We start from the raw sequence: 17,458 nt of genomic DNA, 5'->3' as shown, positions 1-17,458 counted from the left end.
ATTCACAGTAAACAGAATTGAATTGATTTCAAATGTTCTCATATTATGAGATGCTTTGTCTTTCTGTAACATGGTGTGGCATTTTATATATTTGTAGGTATTTCTTAAGGAACATAAAGAAAAAGAGGGGGAAAAGGGACCAAAATCAAAGGAATGTAACATTATTTTATTTTTCTTTCTGATTTAATAGATATTTGAAGATGCAGGTTCAGGTCTATATAATATAGTACAGAATTTTAGCCATTAGGTGCAATATAAAGAACAAACCTTTAACATATTACAGAGCAAAAATCAGTTTTACAAAAACAGTCAGAAGGAGTGTATTATGTTCATGTCTTGGTGAAAATCACAAATTCAGATGTGTGAAAACAACATTTTGTCCAGTCATCCCACTGCATATCTCCCACCTAAAACACCTATTTTTTGTATTTACTATAAATTAAAGACTTAATTTTCACAATGTGCAGCATATAGTAAGATTAAACAGCATCAAAATCATTGTGGAAAAAACAATCAAAGTGTCAGAAAGCAGAAATATATGGTAAACTGTGTGAATTACTTGGTAAAAACAGCAAATTCAAGCAAAAAAATTAGACCAATTTTTCCCATCTCTAAAGAACACCACTCATTCCTGTTAATACAGTTTTATTTGCCTTAATGTGAAGGACTGAAATACATTTTTCTCCTTTTATCTCACAACATCTGCTTTTGCTCAACAATCCAGGTGTTGAGGATCGTGACATTTGCTGGTGGTTGAAAAATTATACTTCTGCTTGCCGCAGGCATTCACTTTAAAGAAGCCCTGCTTAAGCTCTCGCTCAATGGCGACTGACAGCACACAGCATATGAGATGAAGGAGGGGTGGTGAATCCCACAGCTGGTGTGAGATCCAGTTCATCCTCTGTAATTCCAGGTGGAGGAGTGAAGCAAAAGCGCTGAATGAGGGAGGTGAAGAAGAGGAAGAGCTCTATCTTAGCCAGACCTTCTCCGAGACACATCCTGCGACCTGCAAATGCAAAGAGTTTACACTCATTTAAACGAGTCATGTCTGTGCAAGTGCCAATTTTCTCACAAAAGCCTGACAAAGTTTTCATACCTGCAGAATAGGGCATGAAGGCATCTCTCTTGACAAATTTACCTTCCTTATCCAGGAAATGAGAAGGGTTAAAAGTGTGTGGGCTCTCCCATTCACTCTCATCATACAGGACAGAAGTAAGAAGGGGAAATACAATAGTTCCCTGTAGGCAAAAGAGCAGATTTATCATAGATGCACGATTCAAGTTACCAGAGGTGAATCAAAATATCTATTAAAAGGTATTTTTTGTGGATGAGCAGTTGACCTTTTTGATAAAGTATCCCTGGAAGGTGACATCTTGGCTAGTTTGGTGAGGAAGGCATGCAGGTAGAATATTAGCCAGTCTCTGGATCTCGTGAATGACTGCATCAGTGTAGGGCAGGTTTTTCCGATCATCAACACTGACTTGTCGGCTTCCTACTACATGTCTCAGCTCCTCATGGACCTGCTCTGTAGACACAAAATAAATGGATAGCTTTTGTCTGCATTCATTTCAACGCATATTACCAATGATCACTTTATATTATAACACAAACCCCTTACAATATTACAGAGAGAACCCCAAAGATCAGACCATCCACTATGAACAAGTTATTGGTGATAGTGGGGAGAAAGAACTCCCTTTTAACAGGAAGAGGTCTTTAGGAGACACAAGCTCAGAGTGGGACAGTCAAACTCTCCATCACGAGTACAAACAGAGTTCAGGAGCAGACTGCCCTATTATGTGCTTTACCTGTTTCTTTACCTCCGCCCACTCCTGAACACGCCTGAAGAAATCAAGCACCTGTGAAGCACCTGGCAATCAGCTGACAACTCTCCTAGCTGGGACCTGACTTTCAATCTTCACCTGAGTGCGGTCTAACCGCAGTAACAATCTCCTCATCCTCCCTCTAAAAAACTCTCATTTTCTCTTCACAAAGATTTCTAACTCATATTTCCTCTGTTAAGGACGTCCCAGTGGAGTTTACGGGAGAGAGTTTTGTGTGGCTGAAGAGGAGGAATTTGTTTCTGGAAACCCTTCAGCTCTGGAAGTTTGGAATCACCTCCCTTGTTGGACTTTGTAAATAAGAGACTCTTGAACTGTGAATAACTAAAAGACTTTATAAATAGCACAATTCACCGTCACTGTAAATTAAATCACTTAACTTGCACAAGTTCTGCGTTTGAGTCCGGCCCAACACGTTATGATAGTCCCAATATGGAAAAACCACGTGGTTTTTTTTCCCCACTAGGAAGAATTGAAATTTAAAATCAGGGTCTGTAAGGGCTTAAAAAGACGCTGTATCTTTGTCAAAGCAGGCCTCAATAAACATTTACTGAAAGTTTAACAAAAGATTTCATATCAGAAATGTATTATCTTTTCACAACCTGTCAACTAAAGAGTTCATAGTATAAGGTAAATGTATAGAACAAAGACTGAAGAAAATGAAATACTGCCAGAGGAACGGAAATCAGTGGATACTTACCTGCCAACCCCAGCTCCTTTTTCCTCTCATTGCCAGATTGTTGACTTGTCAGTGAAGTAGTATTGCTCAGGCCACTCAGGTTTTCCAGGAAAGTAAGCTAAAAGACTATCGACCCTATCCATCATCCTGCCCTGGAGAGTGCAGCTCCTAGTGCAACAGCCTGCTCGTTCTTAAGGACACCTGCCTGTTCCACTCTCACACTGTTGGAAGCTTAAGTTTTAGCTTTAGGAGACCCTAACCCTCCGCCTACTGGAAAGGAAATGAAGTTCTAGAAAGTTAACCATAGTTTTTGAGTGGTGTGTTTGGTCCTATTGCTGAGTTCCTTGTTGTACTTACCTGAGCTAAACATTAAACTTTAACCAACTCTATCCTGCCATTAAGTCTGTGTAGTATGGAAACCATAAGACAAAGAGCTGTGGCTAAACCAAAACTCCTGCATGCGTGAAATACCTTGATGAAAAGTATTTTTTTGCCTTTGTCGACATCTATCTTGAAAATATTCAATTTTCTAATGGCTGAGGGGCTTTATGAAAACAGAAATAAAATTTCTGGAAGAGAGTTCTGCCTCCTTACCCTGTACGTGTGGATATTTAGCCATTAACAGCAAACCCCATCTCAGTGTGGCTGCCGTGGTGTCAGTACCAGCGACAAACAGGTCAATCACTGTGAATATCAAGTTCTCCTCACTGTAGTGAGAATCGTCAATACCAAATTCCTAAATAAAAAAAAAGAAAGAAAGAAAGAAAAAGAAAAGGTATAATAATAAAACTGAAATTTTGAACACTGAGCTACTTTTTTAAAATGTTAGAAAAGACGAAACATGCCGTCTTACTTCCTCTTTCTGCTTCCAAATCAAAAAACAGTCCACAAACCCTTGGCACGTGTCAGGGTCCAGTGTCTCTTTCAGGTACGTAATTAAATACTTTACATCTCTGATGGTCGTCTCAACATTTTTTAACAGCACCTGACGATTTTTAATCCATCTGAACAGCCGGGGAAACATGTTATAAAGCTGTAAAATTAAACAGTAACAAAGTAAAGATTCAAGTAAAGCTTTCATTTTTACAAAAGCACCATCGTCATGCAAAATCAGATGTTTACCATTCAGTTTATGCCACACAGGTAACAATAGTCACTGTTAATATTTTATGTCATTCCTTTTTTTTTTTTTTAAAGAGTTGGGTCAAAAAGCAAACCTGGACTGATGCAGAACCTGTGACACATGTGGCATGATTGGCTCGCTTCACCATTTTTGTGAATATCGGGTCATTGTAGTCAAATCTGCATCCGTACACAACGGAGAAGATAATATTGGCTGTTGCATAATTTATTGGAAGTGCTGTATCAAATGGTTCTCCTGTAAACCAACAGTGTGGACAAGATTAAGACATTAATAATTAATTCTAATAGCATTAAAACAAACCTCAGCAAAATTAAATTGGTCTTTATTTTAACACTGCGTATACATGCTATCTCCATACCTTTATGCTCTTCGATCGCTTGAATGAGATAGCTACACTCCGCCAAGATTTTATGAGAAAGTCTTTTGCTGAACTCAAAGTCTTTGAGGGTGGTGAGAGCAAAATATCTCAGCTCTTTCCATGATTCTCCATTTGCAAACAGAATCCCTACAAAACATAAAATTTTACAACAGAAGGTCAGTTAATTACAGTTTACAAGCAGTGTTGGGTTTAGCATATTAATTTGTTGCTTTGTGACCATTTACATCCTGATACAACCCCCTCAGGGACAAGTGTTCCACCTGGTTTATTGTGGGAATCTTTCCCTTCCTGTTAGGTGAACATATTAACTTTGAAACAGGTTGCAAAGTAACGCGTTACTGTAATCACATGAGATTTTTCAGTAAGGTACGAAAATGTGTTATGCTACAAAATTCAGTAATTACATTACAATTACAATTATGTGTTTACTTGTATTATAACACCTTTTCAGGTATCTGCAGGACAATGGAAAAATAGACAGAAAAAATATAAAAAAAACTTGCTTTTTACACGCCATAATCAAGTGATTTCAGTTTGTGTTCAAGAGGAGGAAAACGGTGGTGCAGTCTATAGGTTTTCATGAGTGGAGACACAGATATGACTTTGCCCAGGACAGAAACAACCAAATAATACTGCCAACACAACTTCAGCTCTTTTCAAAGATCTGCACAGACAGCATGCTAACATAAAGCTATCCAAATCAAGTCAAGTGGCTTTATTGTCATTCCAACAATGTGAAGTGGTACAGTAGGCTACACAGTGAAACGTTCCTCCAAGACCATGGTCCTACATATGACTTATAATGGACAATCAACACAGGACTACATAAATTGCAATGTCCAAAAATTGCAAAAAACAAAACAAAGACAGTGCAACACCAGACAGAACAGAACGATACAGGCACAAGACAGTGCAGACACAACTGTGCAATAGAAATGTGCAAAAGACTGAACATCCAAAAATCCAAAGTCATGTAAAAGCTGTCCAGCAACAACCCCAGTCCAGCTGCCAGAGTCTGAAGTTCAACAGATAACAGTCTCAGTGGTCAGCAATCAGGCTTGTAGCACTGAAGCTTCCTTTTCTACCTGCTGATCTCTCAGTAGTACTAGTATTAACCAGTAATTATGTGATTATTATGTTTCATGTCATTTTGCAGAGTAACAAGAAAGTAATGTAACAAGTAGTGTAATTAATTAGTTTTTATAGCAGGAAATTAAGTGCAATGTTTTTAAAGAAAAGTAATAAGTAATGTGTAAATCATTACATTTTTTGAGTAGTGACCCTGATGGACCTGCAGATAATGGAGACATACACCACTGTTTCTACCAGTTGAGACGCTATGTGAAATATACATAAAATAAAACTCACTTTTAATGTATTGGCAGCGACGTGTTTCAGCATGTATTTCTCATGCTCCACAGTTAAGGTCCTACTTTATCATATTTATCATTCATTTCATAATGATCCAAATGTTTTCAGTGTGTGGCAGGTTTGAAATGCAGACAGGTCAGTGTAGCATCTGTGACCGGTAGAAAAGAGCATGTTTAACAGACCCGGATATCTCTTTTTTTCATGGGTTAATTTACTTTAACATCAGCAATCAGGTAAGAGGTCAGATGACTGTTGTTATCAACTCGATAAGTCAGTCCAGGGTTTCCCAATCATGTGCTGATAATTTCAAACATGGATAAGTCTGCAGGCAGCAGATAATGTCATGGGTGCGATTGTGCTAATGTTTCTTCACAAAGAAACATCGCCCTACTTTAAGGTTTTCAGTAGGTCTTTATTTGAGTGATTTTATCACTTTTGATCTGGTGTTTCCATCTGTGTCATTAGTGAAATGTTATTCTAAAGCCAGATATCAACAGAACTCAAAGTACAACACAATGTTGTCACAAACAGCAGAACTTAACTCATTGCAGACATCCGAGAACAAAGGAATATGCAACACTAAACCTTTAAAAAATTATTTAGTAATATTATTTTTCTGATTGAAAGGAAACCAGGACTTCATGATATTGGTCAGCTGTTGCAAAACATGAGCAAACATGCTGTTAATTGTGTAGCCTGTTTCAATCATGTTTTCTTATATCTCTAGTGATCACAAATAACAAAACCTGCAATTTCCCCTGGGCTGACACAGAATGGGTGGATGATTTGTGAACATGAAATTAAACTTAATAAACCACAATATAAAAGAAACATACCATGACCTCGGTTTATATCATTAAGTATCGGGGAGATGTTGCGCTCTCCAAACTCCTCTGCATAGTTGACCAGTGCCTCTCTGACTGTCTCATATCCAGCCAGGACCACGACTTTGTTGGTTCCAAAGTAAAGAGTAAATACAGAGCCATATTTCTTTGAAAGCTGCAAGAATCATTCAAAAAATAATCATTAAAAAGCATGTTACGTTCCCCTAACAATTCACAGGAGGCCCTGCTGGGGCCATAACAAAGCATTAAGTATTGCAATATGTTTAAACTGGCTTCTTTTGATTCAGATCTTGAGAAGAGTTATCTTACCTCACACAGAGTTTTGTGGGGTCTCTTGAGATCTAATTGCAACAGGTTACCAAGCAGGGGCAGAGGTCTCGGTCCTGGGGGTTCATTTCTTTTTTCCTTAGAGATGAAAATGACAGAGACAAGATAAAGTACAAGCAGGAGAACAACGGCTCCCAGCATTGTGGTGGGACTGAACAAAATGAAAAAGATAAAATCCCCAAAATGTTCCATTTGCTCTGATGTTGATGGTTCTCCTCTGTGCTGTCCTTTCAGGTAACACACTTTGCTTTGTGCCAGAGTGCATTGTGGGGGGGGGGTCACATACATCTTTATAATCTCCTGGATTTTGACTGGCTTTGCAAAAAGTAAACACTGCATTGAAGACAGTTTGCTAAAATCAGACTCTCCTCCAGTGGCTGATAAAAAGGCCAGGAACACTATCAGACACTCTGATTGATGTCAATAAACATATGCACACTTACTGCAGGCTTTACAGACCTCCGCAAACTACAGTGGAAACTATCACAAAGAAAAAGAGATCCTAATACAACAAAGATTCATGTTCCAAGCCAAATGCTAAACATGCTAAACAAAAAACTTGCCTTACAGAAAGGGGCCCATTTTGAGGCATACTGAGACACAAAGTCTGAAAGAATATGTATCCCCTGCAACTTTTAGAAGGAATGACTAATCTTCTCCAAAGTCATCCAGATTTGGTGCTTCCCCTTCTTCTTTGTGCTCCCAAGCACGGGATCACAATTTCTTCACGTCGCCTTACTTATTTTAACCTCACTGTCACCATTTCACCTTAGTACAGAAAAAGAAACTTATTTTCTTTGTGGGTGTGTTTGGGTGCAAATGGGAACGAGTTATAGTTCTTCTGGTTGGAGTTTTGGGAGAGAAGTATTTAAATGAGTCATACAAACACAGTTTTCTCAAGTTTGCAGCGTGTAATTTAATGCAAAATGAATGATGATTTTAACATGGAAGAGCACAGCTTACAGTGTGCCTGATGTGGCTGTGATAAATGTTGTTATGAATCTTCAATTCAATTCAATTCAATTTCTTTATATTACAACAATCATATGACTCCCTATGAGCAAGTGCTTTGGCAACAGTGGGAAGGAAAAACCCGCTTTTAACAGGAAGAACACTCCAGCAGCACTAGGCTGCCACTACAAGTTGGGGGTGAGGGGAGGAAGACAGGACAAAGACACACTGTGGAACTGAACCAGAGATTAATAATAACTAATAATTAAATGCAGAGAGGTGTAAAAACACAGTGCATCATGGGACTCCCCAAGAAGCCTCGACCTATTGCAGCATAAGTAAGGGAGGATTCAGGGTCACACCAGTCCAAACGATATGCTTTATCAATCGTGAAAGTTTTAAGCCCAATCTTAAAAGTAGAGAGGGTGTCTGCCTCCTGAATTCAAACTGGATGCTGGTTCTACAGAAAAGGAGCCCGAAAGCTGAAGGCTCTGCCTCCCATCCTACTTTTAAATACTGTAGGAACAACAAGTAAGCCCGAAGCCCAAAGGAAGCGCCAAAGCCTTGACTCTGTTCTCTAATTCTTCACTGAGTCTTCAAACTGGATGTTTAGATAAATAACTGTAAATGTTCTCCTACATACAAAGAGCTGATAAATCATTTTTTTTCTTAATTAAGCAGATATTCTCTGCATGAATCCTCCACCTCGAAAACCAAAAATGGCCAAAGTTAAAAGTTAAAACAGACTGTAGATTATTGTGGTTAAGGATGTTGCCTGGGTATTAACTACTAAACATAGACACAACATAGGTAAATTTTAAAAAAGAAATTAAAAGGTAATGGAAAACATAAAGACTTTAATAAATTATTGTCTGAAAACTAAAACAAAACAAAAAAAATTCAAACAAAAGTCTGGTCAACACTAAATCTGACCGTTGTTTTCTTGGACTGTGAGTGTTCATTATAGAGCTCAGTTTCCTCCACAACTTTGGTTGTTGCACTAAAATAGCTGGCTAAGCAGCTTTAAAGATTAAATAAATAAGAGTACAATGCAGGAAAAGCTATATGGTCTAAAACCTGATCCAACATGCTGTATTTTTACTTGCCTTTTGTAATATCTGCACTGTTTTAGTGAAAGTGTGTCTTTTGTATATTCATGATGTGTTTCACTGCATGCAAAAACCAAACTACAAAACTAAAGACTTTAGTTTATTGCAATTTTAGATCAGCTATTAAAAATGCACGTTTCCAAATGTATCTGCAGAAAACAACATTTTCACAATTCTCCTGCAATTGAAAGAATAAACTTCTAACAAATTACTCTCTAAAAAGTAACAGTGAAAAACAAAAATACTGATATGATCTGTTAATCATTCAAACAAAGTTCTGGTCGGTGATGATGAATATGAATGACTCCACTCATTCTGTGCATTATACTTTAATTTTACTTGTTAGAAGTGACTGAAATAAAGGATTCCCTTGCCTACTACTGAAGTACAGATATCTGCACTTCAATAGTAGTAGAAATACTACTGCTAAAAATACTCCAGTAAAAGTTGAAGTGAACTTCTTTACTCAAGTAAAAGTATAAAAGTACAGGCTCTGAAATGTTCTCAGAATAAGAAAGTAAAAATAGCTCTTTGGAGGATGTTTCTGTTTTTGTCCAAAGCTGACTGAGCCTCGTGCTATATTAACGTAATGATAAAATAATATCAGTAGATGGGAAACTTTAGTCTAACATTTTTTTAGTCCAAATATAGAAAAATCTTTTCTGTTACTGACATTGTTCCTCTAAACAGGAAAATGTGTGCAGTCAAGGGTTAACATGGGATTCAGCAGGTGGAGAACCCTAAAATTGGCTGTAATGGTTTAGTGTGGGGAAGAGAATCATAACTCACAATAATTTCTATTGAGAGCTCCAGTAGATTTTCTTAATGTACAGGCTATGATCAGCTGACCTGCTGCTCTCTGTGGACGTAAAAAACTGGATTCAACCAGATGTCAGCAGATGTTTCATGAGTTGTCCTGGCTGGTTTCCTCTACACTGACAGTACACTGTTTATCCTGGCTTTTTTTCAGATGGTATAAAGTTGGTATGAAGGTGGAATTCGGTGAATGGATCTCAGCATCATCAGCTAAAATTCAGATGACTCTCTGCTACACTTGATGTAACCCAACTGTGACCATGAACCCACAGCCACTGTGCACCAGTCACACAATGTTCTTAAACAGCAGTGTGTTCTTTACTTTTCACAGGACAACAAACTAACCTGTTTATCCTGGACTAACCCGCAACAAGGTTTTCATGCAACCTTTAGATAATAAAGTTAGTCTACCTCAGTTTGTTTCACAGCATGTTTCACAACATGAAAAACCATAATGTCACATGTACAAATGTACAACATCTGATTTAAAAACATCATGACTTCCATGTAAGCTTTAAATTTCCAGTTTATCAGATACCGCTGAGCAGTCCTTACCTTTGAATCTAACCTCTCTTCTTCCTCTCCTGTCCTGTCTTTCTTATCTTTCTCCATCTCTAAGTGAAGTTGGCTCTTTCTGTTCTCTCAGTGTGAAATACAGCAGCTGGACCTTTAGCTAGCAACACGCTTTGAGACAAACTGCACACAAACACTTTGTGTGTTTGTGATGTTTGTTGAGCTGAGAGGAAAGTTGCACTGGAAATGAACTGACACTTACAAAAATCACTTTTAATCCCTGACTTTGACACGTTGTCTTTTTTTATCCACTGGTGATTAATAAACAAACAAAAGTCCACAATGATGAGATAATAACTCCCCCCAAATGCGTTACAGCCAAAGTAATGAGCCTGTTTTGAAACATAATAAGTAAAAGTACAGATATTTGTTTGAAACTGTAGGGAGTAAAACCAAAAAGTAGTCAGAAAAATCTGTTCCCTTGACATCTGCCTTTGCCTGTTGTTCAGAATGCTGACATCTGTTTGCTGTTGGGTTAGAATGATGAAAACAGTGCTTATGCTATTGTTACAAGTAAACGCTATAATGTCAAGTTCCATGTGTCTCTCACTGGCGACTGACAGCACACAGCATATGAGATGAAGGAGGGGTGGTGAATCCCAAAGCTGGTGTGAGATCCAGTTCATCCTCTGTGATTCCAGGTGGAGGAGTGAAACGAAAGCGCTGAATGAGGGAGGTGAAGAAGAGGAAGAGCTCCATCTTAGCCAGACTTTCTCCGAGACACACCCGGCGACCTGTGAGAGCAGTTTACACTCATTTAAATCCAATCACGTCTGTGGAAGTGTACATTTTATCAAAGTTGTCATACCTGCAGAAAAGGGCATGAAGGCATCTCTCTTGACAAATTGACCATTCTTGTCCAGAAAATGTGAAGGGTTAAAAGTGCGTGGGCTCTCCCATTCACTCTCATCATACAGCACAGAGGTGAGAAGGGGAAACACAATAGTTCCCTGTAGGAAACCAAGGAGATATCTCATGTAGATGCATATCTACAGAACCGTTTCAGGTTATCAGAAGTGAATCAAGATGTTAAAATATATTTACAGCAGCTGACTTTTTTGATAAAGTATCCCCTGAAGGTGACATCTTGGCTAGTTTGATGAGGAAGAGACATGGGGGCAATATTCGCCAGTCTCTGAGTCTCGTGAATGACTGCATCAGTGTACGGCAGGTTTTTCCGGTCATCTACACAAACTTGACGGCTCCCTACTACCCGGCTCAGCTCCTCGTGGACCTGCTCTGCAGAGACAAAAGAAAGAAACACATTTGTCCATATTAGTTTTAACAGATCTGCTAAAATGTGTAAAAAAAAAATTTAAAAAAATTCTAAAATTATACACAGAATATTGTTATGGTGTACATGTTTGGATATGACATGTTGTGTATTTATTTTCCACTGACTAGTGACAAAGACAAAACTCCTAATTTTTTGGCCTTTTCTCTCTGATATCACATGCTGAAATGTCAGTCAGCCCATAACTGAAGTCCTTGGTCTTGTAGCCCAACAGGACACTGAACTCTATATATTTATGTGTTATTACCATACATAATGCACCATGTAGTATTTCTTATCATGCACATCCCTTTATGGTGAGACTTGCATGTCTTGTCCAGTTCCTTACCCTGTATGTGTGGGTATTTAGCCATTAACAGCAAACCCCATCTCAGTGTGGCTGCTGTGGTTTCAGTGCCAGCAGCAAAAAGATTGTTCACTATGACTGTCAAGTTCTCCTCATTGTAGTGAGTATCCAAAACACAGGACTCCTAAAAGAAGTAGCACTCACATTGCTTATTGCTATCAAACCTAAATTGTAAATAATGATACCATAATTTTAAAAAACACATATTGTCTTACTTCTTCTTTCTGTTTCCGAATCAGAAAACAGTCCACAAGCCCTCGACACAGTCCAGGCTCCAGAGTGTCTTTCAGATGCTTAGTTAAATTCTTTATATCTCTGACAGCCATCTCAACATTTTTTAACACCACCTGGCGATTTTTTATCCAACCGAACAGCCGGGGAAACATGTTAAAAAGCTGTGGAAAAACAGTTAAACAAAGCTTATATCAAGTAAGTACACTGAATTATTAGAATTAAAATTAAATAAATTTTACTTTGTCATATGACACAGTTTACATACTTAAAAAGGTCAATACAGTATTATTACACAATTTTTCACTAAATCCTGGTTTTTATTTTTTATGAAAGCAGCAATGACTTAATTTATTTCAGAATTTCTCTCACAGAAATCATTTAAATCACACTTAACAAAGTTACTGTTGCTGTGCATCTAAATATATCTGATATTTTCAGGTAGCTTTACCATCTATTCTCTTAATGACTGTGAGTGCATATTGTGTCTTATATACATTTTATTGGATCTCATGATTAAGAATGACTCTCTTTGGGTCAATGAGCAACAAACAAATTTATAAAATAAGAAGAAAAAAGCTTGTGAAAAAGCAAACAGTCAGATTTCCAATGCACCAGATAGAGCCAGATTTGCTAAAGGCAGCGCTACAGCTTTGGCTCTGTCCTGTTGTGGCGGGGTGTGGTCTGCGGGGCCGCGTCAGGTGAGGCGGACGCACCTGAGCGGCATCCGCAATCACGCCTTGCCGGCTTTAAAGTGTGAAATGGCTCCTGTCATGTTGTTGTTTTTGTTCGGTTGAGCTGCAAAGCTGCAGCCAGTGTGTAGAACAGCAACTGTGAGAGTTTAAAAAGCATAAAAATAACGTCGGCTCTGCTTTGGTTCATTTACAGTGCTGCTGAAACCCGGAGGGGAGGACACGGCAGACCCAGGACCGGTGTTGCGGGCCGGCAAGGGAAGGAGCTGGCCCAAATGGTGGCCGAGCTGGTGGCCACACAGCGGGAGCAGGCGGCGGTGTTATGCCGCAGGCAGGAACTCCAGGATCGGATCGAGCGTGGGATGCAGGTGATTGAGAACCTGGCAGCTCGGATCTGGTCCTGGCCGCCACCGCCGCCACCACCACCACCACTGGCGTTCCCTGAAAGTGGAGGAGTGGAGGCGGTCCTGACTGTTCCGGCGCCCGTCGTCGGGTGGGAGCGGCTGGTGCCCGGCAGCCTTATACGTGTAGTAAACATCAGGTCATGAGGTCTGTTTGTTGTAGCTAATTTAAGCTACTTTTATAAGATTTTATAGTCTCACAGAACCTCCTACTTCCATATATGAACGTATGTGATCGTGGCTAACTTTACCAACTCATCGAATCTGAATCAGCATGAAAACGGATGCTGATTGCTGTTAAAGCTGTAACAGTATCAATTTAGACCTCGATCCTGTGCACACTGGTAATATTAGTGGGTTTAAATCTTTTCTGTAATTTATTTTAAAAACAGCGTCAAGTCAAAAAGCCAACCTGGACTGATGCAGAACCTGTGACACATATGGTTTGATTGGCTCGCTTCACCATGTTCTTGAATACAGGGTCACCGTAGTCAAATCTGCTTCCAAACACAATAGCGGAGATAATGTTGGCTGTTGCATAAGTTATTGGAAGAGCTGTATCAAAAGCATTTCCTGTAAATTGACACACAAGGGGAAAAAAAAAAATCTAAAATAAATAAATCTATACACGGGCTAACAGAAATGCACAAAATTTAGAGGTGTGCTAATTTTTTAAAACATTTAAGTTGAAGTTCAGGGTTCAAAAGTGCATCAACACATAATGTCATCGCTTACATGTACACATACTATCGCCATACCTTTATGCTCTTCAATCACTTGAATCAGGTAGCCACACTCCTCCAAGATTTTATCCTGAGAAAGTCTTTTGCCCATCCCAAAGTTTTTCAGGGTGGTGAGGGCAAAACGTCTCAGCTCTTTCCACGATTCTCCGTTTGCAAACAAAATTCCTACAAAACATAAGGTAGAAGGCATGTCTACTCCAGCCTAGCAGCCAGAGCCTGACTTTCATCAGTTCGGCAGAGGCACAAATGAACAATCAGGCTTGTAGCACAGACATTTGTCTGTAGTCTCTGTGGCAGAGTTCTCAATTTTGGATTCATGCCTTAACTCAAATAAAGAACTGACAGTATGTGTTTCATGTAATTTTGTATTTCAGCATGTACTTCTCGTGCTCCACAGCTGAGGTCCTACTTTATCATACTTATCATTTCAAAGGTTTTTTTTTGTTTTTTTTCCTGTGTTAATTCTCTTTCACATCAACAATCCGGGGAAGAGGTCAGATGACTGCTGCCGTTATCAACTCGATATGTCAGTCCAGGGTTTCCCAATCATGTGCTGATTATTTCAGATATGGATAAGTCTGGAGGCAGCAGAGTGACGACTTTTACAAAGCAAGAAAAAAGCAGATAATTACAAAATAAATGTAAAGCATCAAACCAACTCAACCAACCATCAATTCTGAGCTGGATAAGCAAGGGAAACTGACTTTAGGTGGTCATATGCCATGCTAATGTGTGGTAAATGTAAAATCAACAAAGTAGCACTATGATAAAGGAATCTGCTGTTGAGCAATCTCTCTGGTCAGTGAGAGTGAAGGAGGCTGTTGCTCAATCTGATCTTTATCAAGCAAAACAGCAAGGATCAGAGCAAAAAAAATAAAATAAAATCAGCATTTCTTCAAAAAGAAAATCATTCAGTTTTAAGGTTTTCAACCATAACTCTATAGGTCTTTATTTTTTATTTCAGAGTCATTTTATCACTTTTGATCTGGCATTTCCAGATCTGTGTCACTGGTGAAAAGCCAGCTATCAAACAGAACTCAAAGTACAACACAATGTTGTCACAAACAGCAGAACTTAACTCATTGCAGACATCTAAGAACAAAGGAATATGCAACACTAAACCTTTAAAAAGTTATTTAGTAATATTATTTTTCTGATTGAAAGGAAACCAGGACTTCTTGATATTGGTCAGCTGTTGCAAAACATGAGCAAACATGCTGTTAATTGTGTAGCCTGTTTCAATGATTGTAAAGGAATTTCTTTTACTTATGTACTAATCACATTATTTTATTGTATAATGCCTTGGTGCCACTGGATTTTAACATGTCTGACACCCATACATACATAGAAGGAAGTTGGGGGGAAGCAGACCACTCCACAGGAAGAGTCTTTTGTCTCTTCGAGGACTCTGGGAGGTAGCAAGGGAGTGTGAACCTTAAGGTGTGAAACAGCTGTGTACTGCCTTTTGTTCCTGGAGAAGGTATTTAACTGAGAGCCATGCTAGGCTCAGAGAGACTCTGCTGTCCCTGCCCCGCGGTCATGCAGGCTCTCCACAAGCTTGGTTTTCTGTTCTGTGTGTTTTGGTTAAAGAATGTTAGCTACCGCTCACCGCTCATCTGCAGGCTTTATTTAATGGAAAACTTCCACAACACATGTTTTCTTATATCTCTAGTGATCACAAATAACAAAACCTGCAATTTCCCCTGGGCTGACACAGAATGGGTGGATGATTTGTGAACATGAAATTAAACTTAATAAACCACAATATAAAAGAAACATACCATGACCTCGGTTTATATCATAAAGTATCGGGGAGATGTTGCGCTCTCCAAACTCCTCTGCATAGTTGACCAGTGCCTCTCTGACGGTCTCATATCCAGCCAGGACCACGACTTTGTTGGTTCCAAAGTAAAGAGTAAATACAGAGCCATATTTCTTTGAAAGCTGCAAGAATCATTCAAAAAATAATAATTAAAAAGCATGTTACGTTCCCCTAACAATTCACTGGAGGCCCTGCTGGGGCCATAACAAAGGATTAAGTATTGCAATATGTTTAAACTAGCTTCTTTTGATTCAGATCTTGAGAAGATTACCTTACCTCACACAGAGTTTTGTGGGGTCTCTTGAGATCTAATTGCAACAGGTTACCAAGCAGGGGCAGAGGTCTCGGTCCTGGGGGTTCATTTCTTTTTTCCTTAGACATGAAAGTGACAGAGACAAGATAAAGTACAAGCAGGAGAACAACGGCTCCCAGCATTGTGGTGGGACTGAACAAAATGAAAAAGATAAAATCCCCAAAATGTTCCATTTGCTCTGATGTTGATGGTTCTCCTCTGTGCTGTCCTTTCAGGTAACACTAGTGATGTGTCCTGTGTGTCGAAGCTTCGAATCGTGTGTCAGGTAATCTCGGGGGAGTTTTTGTGAAGCGCGTATCGAGCCTCGCTTTGATTACATATGCAGTGACGTTCGAGGCCTCTCGGGCCGCTTCCTGCGTACCACGTGACTGATTCAGGACCTGTCTCGCCGGTTCGCGCCAGATTCGAAATAAATGGGCAGCAAAACACAGCTGATTTCCCCCATCACACTGTGTTGTGGAATTGGATTACGTACGTGCTACATAGTTACTTGAGCATTTCTTCTTCGATGGAGCCAGCAAGGAAGAGATTTTTTTCCTCTTCTATAAAGTATGCACACAGTAATAAATGTCACAAATGATAAGTACCATAATATAAATAAACAACTCTACAGATTCTATAACCTGATATATGTCTTTTAGTTTATTAAAAAGTGAAGCGCAACACAGTTTGTGTCATTATCCAGATGTACATAAGCATGATTACACAGTTATTGGGATGGGTTTTGATTATCGATTAAAATCGATTCTAGCTTGGATAACGTGATATTGATTAATTAAAATCCTGAATCGATTTTTAATATAAATTTATTTTGCCCGAAACGCCAAATTTCAACAACCACCAAACAGCTAAAACAGTAAATGAGAGCAGGAACACAGATTCTGCTCATAGACGCAAACACAAAGCGCGGACCTGCTGTTGGATCAGAATCAGTGAGATGTCGCATTTCTCACCCGACGATATTGACCGAACCAGCAGCAAAAGAAGATCAGAATTACGCTTCATATAAACATCGTCATGAATTCCCTCTGACTTTTGCTGTTTTGCTTCCACCAGGATAGAATCACACTTCATGCACAGCTTTCTCTCTCTCTCTCTCTCTCTCTCTCTCTCTCTCACACACACACACACACACACACAGTGTGCTTCAAGAACAGTTTCCCGTCCAAAAATCTGTTTTCTGCATTATTCGCTTGCTTGTTATGCATACGACTACCGTTGTTTACAGCGCTGTCAGCCGCTGTTTTTTTCCTTTTACTTACTTCCGAAAAGAAAACCTAATTTCTGCTGTTCAATAGGCTACTAAACAAATTTAAACTTTTTAACATTATGCAAAATTTTTAAACGCTAAAGTGTGTCTCTAATAAAACCTCTGTAGTTTGCTCTGCTTCAATTCAGCAGCATCAGGTAATGTTCATTTGTTGATTAATGGTTTTCTTTCATTTTTGATCTACTGCTGAATATTTTTATAAAATCGTTTTTCTGTTTTTAGCCTTAGCTTTCTTTTTATAGTTATAAAAATATGTAAATGTACTGATCTATGATCTGAATTATACTATTGACTGACTGTCTGAGGCTAAC

At 38.9% G+C, this 17,458-nt stretch overlaps 2 protein-coding genes across 3 annotated transcripts; both read right to left on the bottom strand.

Annotated features, from left to right (window-relative positions):
- Positions 1-182: 182 nt before the first annotated feature.
- On the bottom strand, positions 183-6,806 carry LOC109194474 (cytochrome P450 2K1). Its single transcript, XM_019357902.2, has 9 exons — positions 6,569-6,806; positions 6,251-6,413; positions 4,023-4,169; positions 3,738-3,898; positions 3,374-3,553; positions 3,115-3,256; positions 1,341-1,525; positions 1,097-1,238; positions 183-1,006 (listed from the first exon to the last, which is right to left on the bottom strand). The coding sequence occupies exons 1-9, from the start codon at positions 6,776-6,778 to the stop codon at positions 819-821; spliced, it is 1,518 nt and encodes a 505-aa protein (XP_019213447.1). The 5' UTR covers positions 6,779-6,806; the 3' UTR covers positions 183-818.
- A 2,153-nt stretch (positions 6,807-8,959) lies between these two features.
- On the bottom strand, positions 8,960-16,140 carry LOC109201929 (cytochrome P450 2K1). 2 transcript variants are annotated; one of them, XM_019357901.2, is made up of 9 exons: positions 15,841-16,140; positions 15,524-15,686; positions 13,758-13,907; positions 13,412-13,572; positions 11,891-12,070; positions 11,658-11,799; positions 11,090-11,274; positions 10,844-10,985; positions 8,960-10,769 (listed from the first exon to the last, which is right to left on the bottom strand). In XM_019357901.2, exons 1-9 carry the CDS (start codon positions 16,048-16,050, stop codon positions 10,582-10,584), a joined length of 1,521 nt encoding a protein of 506 aa, XP_019213446.1. In that variant the 5' UTR covers positions 16,051-16,140; the 3' UTR covers positions 8,960-10,581. The 2 variants fall into 2 exon arrangements, 1 of the variants encoding a protein (XP_019213446.1); XR_002061865.2 differs by having other exon boundaries at positions 10,642-10,769; positions 11,080-11,274.
- Positions 16,141-17,458: the final 1,318 nt, after the last annotated feature.

The sequence above is a fragment of the Oreochromis niloticus genome, linkage group LG4, assembly GCF_001858045.2.
Source record: "Oreochromis niloticus isolate F11D_XX linkage group LG4, O_niloticus_UMD_NMBU, whole genome shotgun sequence".
In the NCBI taxonomy this organism is placed as follows: Eukaryota; Metazoa; Chordata; class Actinopteri; order Cichliformes; family Cichlidae; genus Oreochromis; species Oreochromis niloticus.
The sequence above is the reverse complement of the archived record's forward strand: the minus strand, read 5'-3'. Positions and strand labels throughout refer to the sequence as shown.